Here is a 12,098-nt window from a genome sequence, read left to right on the forward strand (position 1 = left end):
TACTACCACGTGCTGGTAGGATTTTGAAGAGATAAATGAGCCGCTACAAACTTGTAGTTCTCAAAGATTCCAAATGATGAACAGTGATAGGAGCTTGACCCTTTTTTTGGGACCAAATGCATGTCCGATGGATGAGTAACAAACGAAATGCCTACAAACCATCAAGAGTAAATGATTAGTTCTACAAATGTATCCCTTTGGAGAAATCGGTTACCATACATGGAAATAACAAATATTTACCAAACAGATGGCTACTAAACCATGTCATAAAAGCTTTTGTCTGTACTGGGCCAAATTTTGCACCAAAGAAAAAGTTGGAGATATAAATTTTTTAAGGCGTCAAAAAAGTTTGAACCATGAACCACTCACAATAAGACAATAGAACAATACTACTGCGTTGTAATTACAATTAAAATCAAATAGATTGAGTTGTTTGAACTTTAAATAATTAGAGCTCAAAAGCTGCAACAAATGCTCCTAGATATGTCAATTTGTTTGGAAAAAATACAGATTAAATCAGAATGTTGTTTCTTCCTAACCGGGAAGCAGAGAAAATTCTTACTCTGGAGGAGGTGCGTATCTGTTCTGCACCTCTGAGCGTGCGCTTCTTCTACACCTCTGAGAGCTCGCGTTCATGAACATTTCGACCGCCGTAACGAGGAGGTGCGTACCTGGAGGCAGAGGGCAACTCGGGATGGTAGAGCGTGCGCTTCTTGTGCACCTCCGAGAGCTGGTGTGGCACACCATGGAAGGGCATGGCTGCACCTGCACGGGCCACAGGACCGGCAGCTGGCGACACCTACGATAACAGGGCAGCGCCAAGCGACGACGGAATTCCTAGAAACCGGGGAATCCCTAGAAACCTTGTTCAGTAGAGGAACCCGACGAGCGCGAGACCGACGCCGACGACATCAACGCAGACGGTGAGCGCGACCCACACCCACCACGCGGCCACCCCGTCGGCCCCATGGTCCAGTTTCGGATCCGCGTCCGCATCGGCCCCATCTCGAGGGGCGCGTGGGCTTGAAGCTTCGTCGCCGCCTCAAGATCTAAACTGGGGGCGGCGCTGCGCTCACCGCCACGGCTGAGGAAGAGGAGGAGGCGGTGGCGGATCCCCCGGGGCGGCGCGTGCTCGAGCGTGTGGGCCAGGGGGCGGAGGAAGTGCTCGAGGATGGCAATGGCAAGGAACATGGACATGAGCCCAAACGACACCGCGCTCACGATGCTGTCTAGCTGCCGCCACCACATCTCCTCCACTAACACAGCTGCGACCGCAGCCTCCACCACCATCGCCCCTAGCACAACCGCCGAGGTGGCTGAGGTATGGGTGGTGACCGGGGAGGGGAGGAGAGATGGCGATATGGGAGGGGAGGGGCGGCACACAGATTTGCGTCGTGGGGTGAGCCAGGATGGCGGCGGGGTGGCGGCCTCGAGATGGGGGTGAGGGCGACGCCGAGGAGCACGAGCCAGGCAGGCAGACAGACACCGGAGGCGAAATGCGGTGTTCAACCTTTCCCGAAACCTTCGCGAGCAGGAATTGCGCCTGGACTGCGTGATGCGGGGCAAGGTGCGGCCGCGGGCGGGGCGGGATGCGCGGGCGGCAGAACGTGCACCACCGTGGGGGCGTGGACGCCTACGTTATGCTTATAATTAGTAGTAGAGATTTGTTCGCATCGCGTGTGGTCATTCTTTCCCTTCCCGCCCATCCGGACCGACCAGCCTTCTCCACCGCCGCTGACGTCCTGCTCCTCCGACCGTGATCTCGGCACCATGGTCTGCTCCTCGGCAGTTATTCTCACCGCCCAACTTGTTCCTCCAAGGCGCTAGCTAGATGCGTACAAGGTGCTTCTTCCGTACTACGTCACTCGCTTGCTGCCGCCACTAGGTAACTTGTTGCCATCACTACATCAAAATAGTTAACTTCCTAGAACCTAAACTCTAGCCCTAAACTCTAGGAAATTAGTGAAATCCTTGAAAGTAAAGCGATCCCGTCGGAAATCTAGCTCTCAGAATTTTTTCGTCGGAAGTTAGCTTAACTTACTAGAGCCCTCTCGTAAGTTAGTAGATTTACGCCGTTAAGTTATATAGCGCCGTCGGCCAGCTAACTTTCTACGGCTTACTGTAGCTCATAGAGCGGTTAACTTCCTAGAGGAGGCCGTAGCCAGTTAGCGGCTCGTTTGACCGCGTCCAATGGTCAACAGCTGAAAGCTTACTTCCTACAACTTTTTTAGCATACCGTAGTAAGTTATGTTTTTTTTCTAGAGCTACCAGTAGCCTATCGGAAGTTGTTAATTTTCTATAGTTTGTTATAAAAATTATAGTAAGTTAAAAACCGTAACAAGTTTATATTTTTTTTTGTGTAGTGTGCAGTTGTGCTGACGATGACGTCACTGTTAAGCAACTTGCTGCTGCCGTGCTGATGATGTCGCCTCCTCCTGGAAGATCCGCCAACACGGAGATCCGCCAGTGAGTGGCCGAATTCCTGAACTGATTTTTGACAAGCGCATGTAACAGAAAAAATGGACTCACTACTCTAGATTCAAAATCAAAATACTCCATAAATATTAGAAACTATTGGAGAGCAAAGTATTTTTTTTGTTCCCGATAGCTATTTAGCAACTTGCTAAGCATAAGTTTCAGAGAGTATTTTTTAGAAAACTATTGCAGATACTCTTAATGTTGCTCTTTAGATGAGCCCTATAATTGATAAATAGTTGTAAAAATTCTCAAAACATAGGGTATGGCACACCCTAATCAATTATACTGGTTTACTTTGCGTGGAGCCGAAATTTGGCAGATCACGTTATATTGATTGCTCGAGATGTCTATTTACCTCAGTGGTACCTCTACACGGCTTCATTGCTCAACAGAGGGCGCAACCTTGGAACCCGGTGGAACCTGAATTCCCAAAATATGCTAGTTCCTATCATGCCCATCAGGTGGCATATTGTCTTCCTGTGGAACCTGAATTCCCAATGTCTTCCAATCCAATATGAACAAGCTAAGAGCTTATCTCCCTAAGGAAAATCGATCGTGACTCCATGATGTATTTTGTTAAGCATCTAGAAAAATGAAGCTAATTAACTTCAAAGACTTAGTATATGCTATCTTCATGTCACATGGTCTCGTACATGCTACAATGGATTTCAGTATGGCAGGCTAGGGGGTAGGGAGGGCATTATATACTGCTTTGATATTTTCCTCTTAGGGCTTGCAGTGGATTGAGGGTGAAATAAACTAAATTTCTCCTTAATTCACTCGAATTCTGGAGAGATTTTGAGTTTCCAAACTAGTCCTTAGAATTCAAAAATATTATTATACTAGACATGGTCATAAGGTTATCTTCAGCTGCCCTATCTCATCCTCTATTTCATTCCCTATTTAAAATTTCACTCTACAATAATTCTCTTTTAAGGTAACTGTTGAAATTCTTATTACAAACACCACATAATTACTGGTTGAAAATTAAGACAACTGTTGCAATGATATAATAAACTGTTTTAAGGTAAAAGCTATATATGTGTGCCAATAATTCTCTTGGAAATGAAGTAATGCAATAAGTGAGCCTTCGAGGAAACATAATCCATGTACGATTAATCCTAACACACAATTTGTATCCTAGCGACTGGTTTTGTCTTGCAACCAAAACTGCATCCTAGCGTTTGGACACAGTCGTGCTGTCGTTCCTTGTTCTTCCGAAGATGCCCAAGCAGATTAGTACTTGTGCAGTTGTGCAATATTGCTGATTTCAGTGGCTTGTTCTTGTGCATGGCGTCCTCCATATGTGGCAATAAGAAATCTGTCTGAATTTCAAATATGAGTTGAAATTAAAGAGCGTCACTGATGACTAGAGCTAAAAGACGGATACACATGGAACACATCAGTTCTGTTTGTCTTAATGCATTCATTGATCGTTGAAGGCAAGAATACAAGTCCTCTTTAGCCAAAAAAAAAACGTCACGGTTGCAAGTACTGCACAAGAACTAGTATACACCTCGTAGAGCATTGCTGTCAACATCATACACCTCTAGCGGATGCTGGTACTTCATAATCCCAGGGACCACCGATGACGGATCAGCAGTAGGGCAGGTTGGGCTCTAGCCCCCTATCGCTCCCGAATCTATAGAGCTCTACTGAAATCCTTCCTAAATTTTAAATATACAAATTATTCTATATGTTTATTATGAGTGATTTAGTGAGATTATATCGTTGTAGCTCTTTAAATAAGCCTCAACTATTTTTTTCGGACTCGGTCCATGCCTGATCCCTCTCATACCCAATGACAACTTATCCAATCGCATGCGTGTCTCAGATGGGCTACAAGTAGCCCCCCTGTGTAGCAAGCTGGAAAAAATAATTATATACCTATTTAGAGCATGTGCAACCTAAAAACTCCTGTTTAGCACTAGTAGAAAAGAGGTTTAAGCTAGCGGTACGTACAAATTTTTACTGACGGTTTCAGTTACCGCACGCCAGCAAAAAATAAACATGTGGAGCTGACTTTAAGGAACCGCCACTGACGGTTCATTTAACACAACCGCCAGTGGAAAGGGGTTATTTTCACTAACGGTTGGTATAAAAGGACCAATGAAAATAGTATTTTCACTGTTGTTTTCTTAAGCCAACTGTCAGTGGAAATAACATCTTTCCACTAACGGTTTTGTTAAGTGAACCACCGGTGGGAATACAAGAGACTGTTTGATAACTCGTATAGAGACAACTAAGAGACTGTATGATACAACCTTGAGCCTTTACATCACAAATACAATTAAGAAACAATATGTATGGTAACTCGTGTAGACATTGACTCTCGTGAAGAGCATGTATTTTGTATTTTTGTTCAATTAACCTTTTAAAGATGTGTCAAGAGACCCCATATTATATGAGATTGTATATGCCCTTATAGGGTAGACTAATAACAATTAGAACCAACTATTGTATCGAATGCTTAATTGATACTAGGACTAATGATCTTAATCTTTAGTCCTAGTTATATGATCAAGTACTAATTATTACCTTTTAGTGCTAAATGGTAGCTCACACGATAGGAGATAGATTCATTTTCGGCGGTCAGCTGCCTCTGAAAATAAGGCATTTGTTGACGAAAATAGCTTATTTTCGATGACAAATATCTTATTCTCGGCGGCACCCGACCGCCATAGATTGACATTGTTGGTCGGATGTAAATGTTAATTTTTGACGGGCAGGGCCCTAACCACCGAAATTTAGGCCGTTTATTTTTGTGGGTGCGACCCTAGCCGACAAAAGTTATTTTAGTTAGTTTTTAGCGGTCAACACTGACCGGTAAAATTTATTTTGATCTATTTTCGGTGGTCAGGTTGGTGTCGTCGAAAATAAGCTTATACTGGGTAAAACAATATGCAAAATTTTATTTACATCTAGATTTTCACAATTAACATACACACTAATTTACTAATTATTATAATTCTATTAACTTATCACTTATCAAATATGAAATGCGCTCATATCAATTAGATATTCCTTTTATATATACAACTAGTACCAATCTTTGTAACCACCGATTTACTAATGAGTAATTACTATTGTTCTATAAACTTATCACTTACATAGTCGTGAGCGGAGCACATACTAAGTTGATAGAGTAGTACCAGCCATGACCTTGTGCTTGCGCTGTCTCGCGCTTGCTAGCGGCCTAGTGCCTCTCGTGCTGCATGGTCATCCGCTCGTGTTTCTCGCACGCGGTGTACCTGCTTGCTCATGTTATGCCATGCCACCGCTGACCCGTGCTCGCCTCTCTATGCTCATGTTATGCTTGATATGCTGGCTGAGGACTCTTCTGATGCTGCTCCTGCTGGGACATTGGTGGTGGTGCCTCTCCAGAAGCTGGTACAACCTTGGATATTCAGAGACCTGTCAGTGTTCGCCCGAGACGCCCTTGACGAGCCAATCAACTTGATTCTCCTGCTGATGAGCAGAAAAAGAAAAAGAAACGTCTTCGGCGAGTATCTAGTTTGGATCGGGACGCTGGTCCTTCGGTTCCTGCTGCTGAGGAAGTGCATGTGCCTGAGTTTACTGACGCTGACCCCAATGGGTGTGCTCCATCTGCTGCTGATCACAATGGGTGTGCTCCATCTGCTGCTGATCCTAATGGGTGTGCTCCATCTGCTGCTGATCCCAATGAGGGTGTTGTTTGTGTTGCTGATGAAAATGACGGGGAGGAAGAAGATGAGGTCCCTTTGACTCGGAAGAACAGTCGGCAGTATGTCACCACTGGGGAAAGTAGTGGAGTTCCTTCTCCTGCTCTGTCTGCCCTCATTGGTCTACAAGAGTTGTCCCTGGCGAACTTTGATCAGACTCTTGAAGATATGGTTCCGGAGGATCTGTTATCAGCGCCAGCGGATGATGGTGCGACGGATGTTTGTGCCGATGCGCTCGACGCCGAGTTGGGGTCATCCCGGGCAGCGTCCCGCGCCTCATCGACCTTGGAGCGCGGTCTTGAGGGTCAGGAAACTGACTTGGATCGTCTTGTTCCCATGGAAGTAACTGAGGGACCTTCAGCCTTAGAGGCGGCTACTGCAGAGAACTTGGTCCTCAAGGATGGTGTTGACACTTATCCAGCCCCCGAGGGTGTTGCCGGGGATGATTCGGCTCGGGTGGGAAGCGCAAGCCACTGCCCAGCCCCCGAGGGTACTGCCGGAGATGATCCGGCTCAAGTGGGTAGCGCGAACTATGGCCCAGCCCCCGAGGGTGTCCGAGCGGGGTCTCCCTCTTGTACTTCCATGGATGTTCACGCAGGATCTCCTCCACACTCTAGTTGCATGGTGGTAGCCCAAGCTTTGGGCCAGTGAGTCGCTTTAGAGGCTAGCGTTCCCGCTGACCAAGTTTTGGGCTCTGTTGATGGCACTGAGTTGGTTCCTGCTAGTTCATTGCGAGCCGCTTTGGGTGGCGACCCTATGCCAAGTCATCAATTGATCTCTCACGATTTGGGAGTCCCTTCGTTCTTCTCCAACCTCCAGGTACTGTGATATGTCCTAGCCTGACTTTTACACCGTACGAACTGCTGTCATTACACTCATCTGTTCTCCATATCAGGCATTGGTGGACGGGATGGCTAGTCAGCTGAGGTTGCAAGGTGCTTCTGTTCCAGAAGGAGCTTCGTCTCTGGCACGTTGGAATCCGGTGTTGCTTCAACATCGTGTCTCTGACTTGGAGGCGACAAATGCTGGTTAGTGCTCTTTTGCTTCTCTTCGTCTACCTTATTGAACTGCTTTACACTTTGACCCTTTTTGCTTGATTGTCTCTCGCCAGATATGGCTCGGCAGATTTCCGCTCTTGAAGAAAAACATTCTCAAGGTCAGGCCGAACTGGTCCGGCGGTGTTCTGATTTTGAGGAGAAGTATTCTCAAAGCCAGACTGAGCTGGGCCAGGTCTCTGCTGCTCTGAACGACGCTAACATGCTGAACTCTACTCTTCGCGCTCAGCTTGATTCTGAAAAGGTGACTTATGAAACTGTTCCTTGTATTGATGTGTTCTTATTGCTTGCTTGATGTTTGAAGGAGCTGATTCTTGCTTGCAGGAAGAAAAATGTGCCCTTGTTGCTTCTTGCGACAATCTTGACAGACTATATCGTGATTCTAGCAATTCGTTGACTATCCTGGAGAGGAGTCATCGCTTCACCATGGAAGAGTTAGACAACCATCGCTGTAAGCTGCAGGAATCCACAGATGACGTGATCCGTCTCCGACAGTTGATATCGGCTAAGGATGCTGCTATCAAAGAACTCCGTGCTTCTAAGAAGTCCCTCGCCCAGGAGCTAGAGACCGCTCAGTTGGCTGCCAAAGTTGCTAAAGAAACTTCCATTACTCTGAGGGCCCAGCGCGACAGAGCCATGGATAAGGCCGTTCGCGCGGGGCGGATCTTGATGAGGAGACCCGGCGTGGTTGTTCCTGATGATATAAGGGCTGACATGAACGCTGCTCCCGATTCCTCAAGTCGCCCTTCTTCGTCGGTTGCTCCTGAGAAAGATATTTCAAAATAGAGAAATATTTGCGTGCTTTGAGCGCGCGGTTATCATGATCGGATATTTTGTTAGAGGACACCAATTCGGCATTTGAATGATATTGTTACTCTCCTATTGTTTTAGAATTCGGCAGTACGTAAATTTGCTGGAGTAAAATGTTGTGTGATGATTTTGAAACTTGTTTACGGGATATAGAGGTCACCCCTATATGAGTAATCGTAAGCATGTGAAATCGCCTTAAGTCGTTGCTGACTTAAATCGATTGCTTTTGTTAATAGGGCATAGTGGTCACCCCGAGTTAAGTAAGCGCGAGCATGTTGCACCGTCTTAAGTCGTTGCCGACTTAAGCCGATTGCTCCGTTAGCAGGGCATAGTGGTCACCCCGAATTAAGTAGGCGCGAGCATGTTGCACCGTATTAAGTCGTTGCCGACGTAAGCCGATTGCTCCGTTAGCACGGCATAGTGGTCACCCCATGTTAAGTAAGAGCGAGCATGTTGCACTGTCTTAAGTCGTTGCCGACTTAAGCCGATTGCTCCGTTAGCAGGGCATAGTGGTCACCCCGAATTAAGTAAGCGCGAGCATGTTGCACCGTCTTAAGTCGTTGCCGGCTTAAGCCGATTTCTCCGTTAGCAGGGCATAGTGGTCACCCCAAGTTAAGTAAGCGCGAGCATGTTGCACCGTCTTAAGTCGTTGCCGACTTAAGCCGATTGCTCCGTTAGCAGGGCATAGTGGTCACCCCAAGTTAAATAAGAATGCTAGTCAATTATGAACAAACTGAATATTCTTGAAGCCTTTTTTATTGATGACATATTTCCCACTTTACAGAGTACATTATCGTCCCGATAGCTTTTGAAATACAGCTAGGGGTAAAACTTCCTGAGGTGCTCTATATTCCAGGAGTTCCCAATTTCTGTGCCGTCCATTTGAGTGAGACGATATGATCCCGGCCGAGTGACTTCTGCTACTATGAATGGTCCTTCCCATGAAGGTGACAACTTGTGTCGTCCCTCCCCCGTTAGAATTCGGCGGAGGACGAGGTCTCCCACTGAAAAGGATCGTTGTCGTACGGCCTTGTCGTGATAGCGTCTCAGAGTCTGCTGGTATCGTGCTGATTGAATTACTGCATTCAGTCGTTCTTCTTCGAGTACATCAATGTCCTCCAGCCTAGTAGCTTCGGCTTCTGCTATGCTTTCGAAGACCAACCTCGGCGCCCCAAACTTGAGATCAGCGGGTAATACCGCCTCTGACCCATAGACCATGAAGAAAGGAGTGTTTCCATGCAGAGCTCGGCTAGGTTGGGTTCTTAGGCTCCAAACGACGTAGGGCAATTCCCTTATCCATTTTCCTGCGAACTTTTCATTCTTATCAAAGACCTTTTTCCTGAGTGCTTCCAATATCATCCCGTTGGCTCGTTCAACCTGCCCGTAGGCTCTTGGGTGTGCTACTGAAGCATACTTGATCTGAATGCTTTTTTGCTCGCAGAAATCGAAGAACTCTGAACTTGTGAAGTTGGATCCTAGGTCAGTTATGATATTGTTCGGTATCCCGAACCTGAATATTATGTCTTGTATGAATTCCACGGTCTTAGCTGAGGTTAAAGAAGCAATAGGTTTGAACTCTATCCATTTAGTGAATTTGTCGATTGCTACCAGTACATGAGTGTATCCTTCTTGAGCTTTCTTGAACGGTCCAATCATATCCAGTCCCCAGCATGCGAAGGGCCAAGTTACTGGTATGGTCTGCAGCTGCTGTGCTGGTAGATGTTGTTGCTTTGATAAGTACTGGCAAGCCTCGCACCTCTGAACTAACTCGTCTGCGTCACTTTTCGTCGTTGGCCAATAGAATCCTGACCTGAAGACCTTCCCGACTAGCGTCTTGGATGCTGCGTGTATTCCACATTGCCCAGCATGGACCTCATCCAGAAGTCGCTTCCCAGTAGATGAGAGAATGCACTTCATAAGGACGCCTGATGCACCCCTTCTGTATAATGTCTCCCCAATGAGTGTGTAGTGAGCTGACTGTCTAGCGATGTGCTCGGCTGCATTTTTGTCATCTGGTTCCTCTTCATTCTTTATATATTTGATGATCGGCCTTCTCCAGTCATCAGAGTCTGACTCTGGTTGATTCACGATATTACACTCTTCTGCCTGATCCATTGAGATGCTTGGTTGTGGTATTTCTTGTACAAAGACTCCAGGTGGGACCTGAGTTCGACTGGACCCTAGCTTGGACAGTACATCGGCTGCCGTGTTTCGATCTCTTTCTACGTGATGAAATTCCAAGCCTTCGAATTTATCTTCTAGTTTTCGGACGGCAGTGCAGTACTTTCCCATTGAATCGCTTGAACAAAACCATTCTTTGTTTATCTGGCTTATGACTACCAAAGAATCTCCGTACACCATCAGTCTCTTGATGCCTAGTGATATAGCAATGTTCAGTCCATGAATTAGGGCTTCATACTCGGCTGCGTTGTTGGAGGCTGGAAATAGCAACTGGAGGGCATATTTGAGGTGCTCGCCTCCAGGTGCGGTGAAGAGAATTCCCGCACCTGCTCCCTGCAGCCTCAGCAAGCCATCAAAATACATTCGCCACACTTCTGCAGTTTTTGGGTTATCTGGTACTTGTTGTTCAGTCCATTCTGATACGAAGTCAACCAGCGCTTGAGTTTTGATGGCAGTGCGAGGTCGAAATTCGATGTCATGAGATCCCAGTTCACAGGCCCACTTGGCTATTCGGCCAATGGCTTCCTTGTTGTGAAGAATATCCCCTATCGGAAAACCAGTGACTACTATGACTTTGTGGTCGTCAAAGTAGTGACGTAGCTTGCGGGCAGTTAGAAGTACTGCATATAATAACTTCTGAACTTGAGGATACTTTTTCTTTGAGGGACCTAGAACTTCACTGATGAAATAAACAGGATGTTGCACTGGGTAGGCATGTCCTTCTTCGGCTCGCTCGACTACCAACGCGGTGCTCACCACGTGAGTCGTGCAAGAGATATACAGCAGCAAGTCTTCAGCTGGTTGAGTTGACGTGGCTCGCCGCGGCGGCTACAGCACTAGTGGTGTCGTCAAGAATTTTTTTAGTGCCTCTAGGGCTTCCTGTGCTTCTGAAGTCCACTGAAACTTATCCACTTTCTTGAGCTGCTTGTAAAATGGTAAACCTTTTTCTCCCAGCCTGGATATGAATCTGCTCAGGGCTGCCATACATCCGGTAAGTCGCTGAACTTTTTTTTGTGATCGTGGTGCCTCCATTTTCATGATAGCTTCAATCTTATCCGGATTAGCTTCAATTCCCCGGTGGCTGACAATAAATCAGAGTAGCTTTCCTGCTGGTACCCCAAAGACACATTTTTCGGGATTAAGCTTCCATCGATATCGCCGTAGACTGTTGAAAACCAGTTGTAAGTCTTCGATGAAGTTTTCTGAGTTCTCCGTTTTGATTACCACATCATCTACATAGGCTTCCACACGCTTGCCCCAGTGATCGGCTAAGCATGTTTGAATGGCTCTCTGATAAGTCGCTCCAGCGTTTTTGAGGCCAAACGGCATGGAGGTATAGCAGAAAGCACCGAACGGAGTGATGAACGCTGTTTTTTCCTCGTCTTCCTTTGCCAAGCTAATCTGATGATATCCGGAATAGCAGTCTAGGAAAGATAGCACAGAACACCCAGCGGTGGAGTCTACCACCTGATCTATCCTAGGGATCCCGAAGGGATCCTTTAGACAATGTTTGTTGAGATCCGTATAGTCGACGCACATGCGCCAATCCACTTTATTCTTTTTGAGTACAAGAACAAGGTTGGCTAACCACTCGGGATGTAACACCTCTCTAATAAACCCAGCCGCGACCAAGCGAGCCAGCTCAGAGCGAATGGCCTCTCTCTTGTTGGGCGTGAAGCGACGTAGTTTTTGCCGAATCGGCCTTGCCTAGGGGTAGACCTTCAGTTTGTGCTCGGCCAGTTCTCTCGGGACTCCCAGCATATCCGCAGGTTGCCATGCGAATACGTCTCGGTTATCTTGCAGAAACTGGACGAGCGCGCCTTCCTATTTATCGCCCAGGCTGGAGCTGATGATGGCAGTCTTGCGCTCATCA

The 12,098-nt window shown here is 46.7% G+C and overlaps 1 protein-coding gene across 1 annotated transcript; it reads right to left on the minus strand.

The window, feature by feature from the left end:
* Positions 1–109: 109 nt before the first annotated feature.
* On the minus strand, positions 110–1,618 carry LOC103652721 (uncharacterized). Its single transcript, XM_035967160.1, has one exon. The coding sequence runs from the start codon at positions 1,288–1,290 to the stop codon at positions 856–858; it is 435 nt and encodes a 144-aa protein (XP_035823053.1). The 5' UTR covers positions 1,291–1,618; the 3' UTR covers positions 110–855.
* Between the last annotated feature and the right edge of the window lie 10,480 nt (positions 1,619–12,098).

The sequence above is a fragment of the Zea mays genome, chromosome 4 (genome assembly GCF_902167145.1).
Source record: "Zea mays cultivar B73 chromosome 4, Zm-B73-REFERENCE-NAM-5.0, whole genome shotgun sequence".
Taxonomy (NCBI): domain Eukaryota; kingdom Viridiplantae; phylum Streptophyta; class Magnoliopsida; order Poales; family Poaceae; genus Zea; species Zea mays.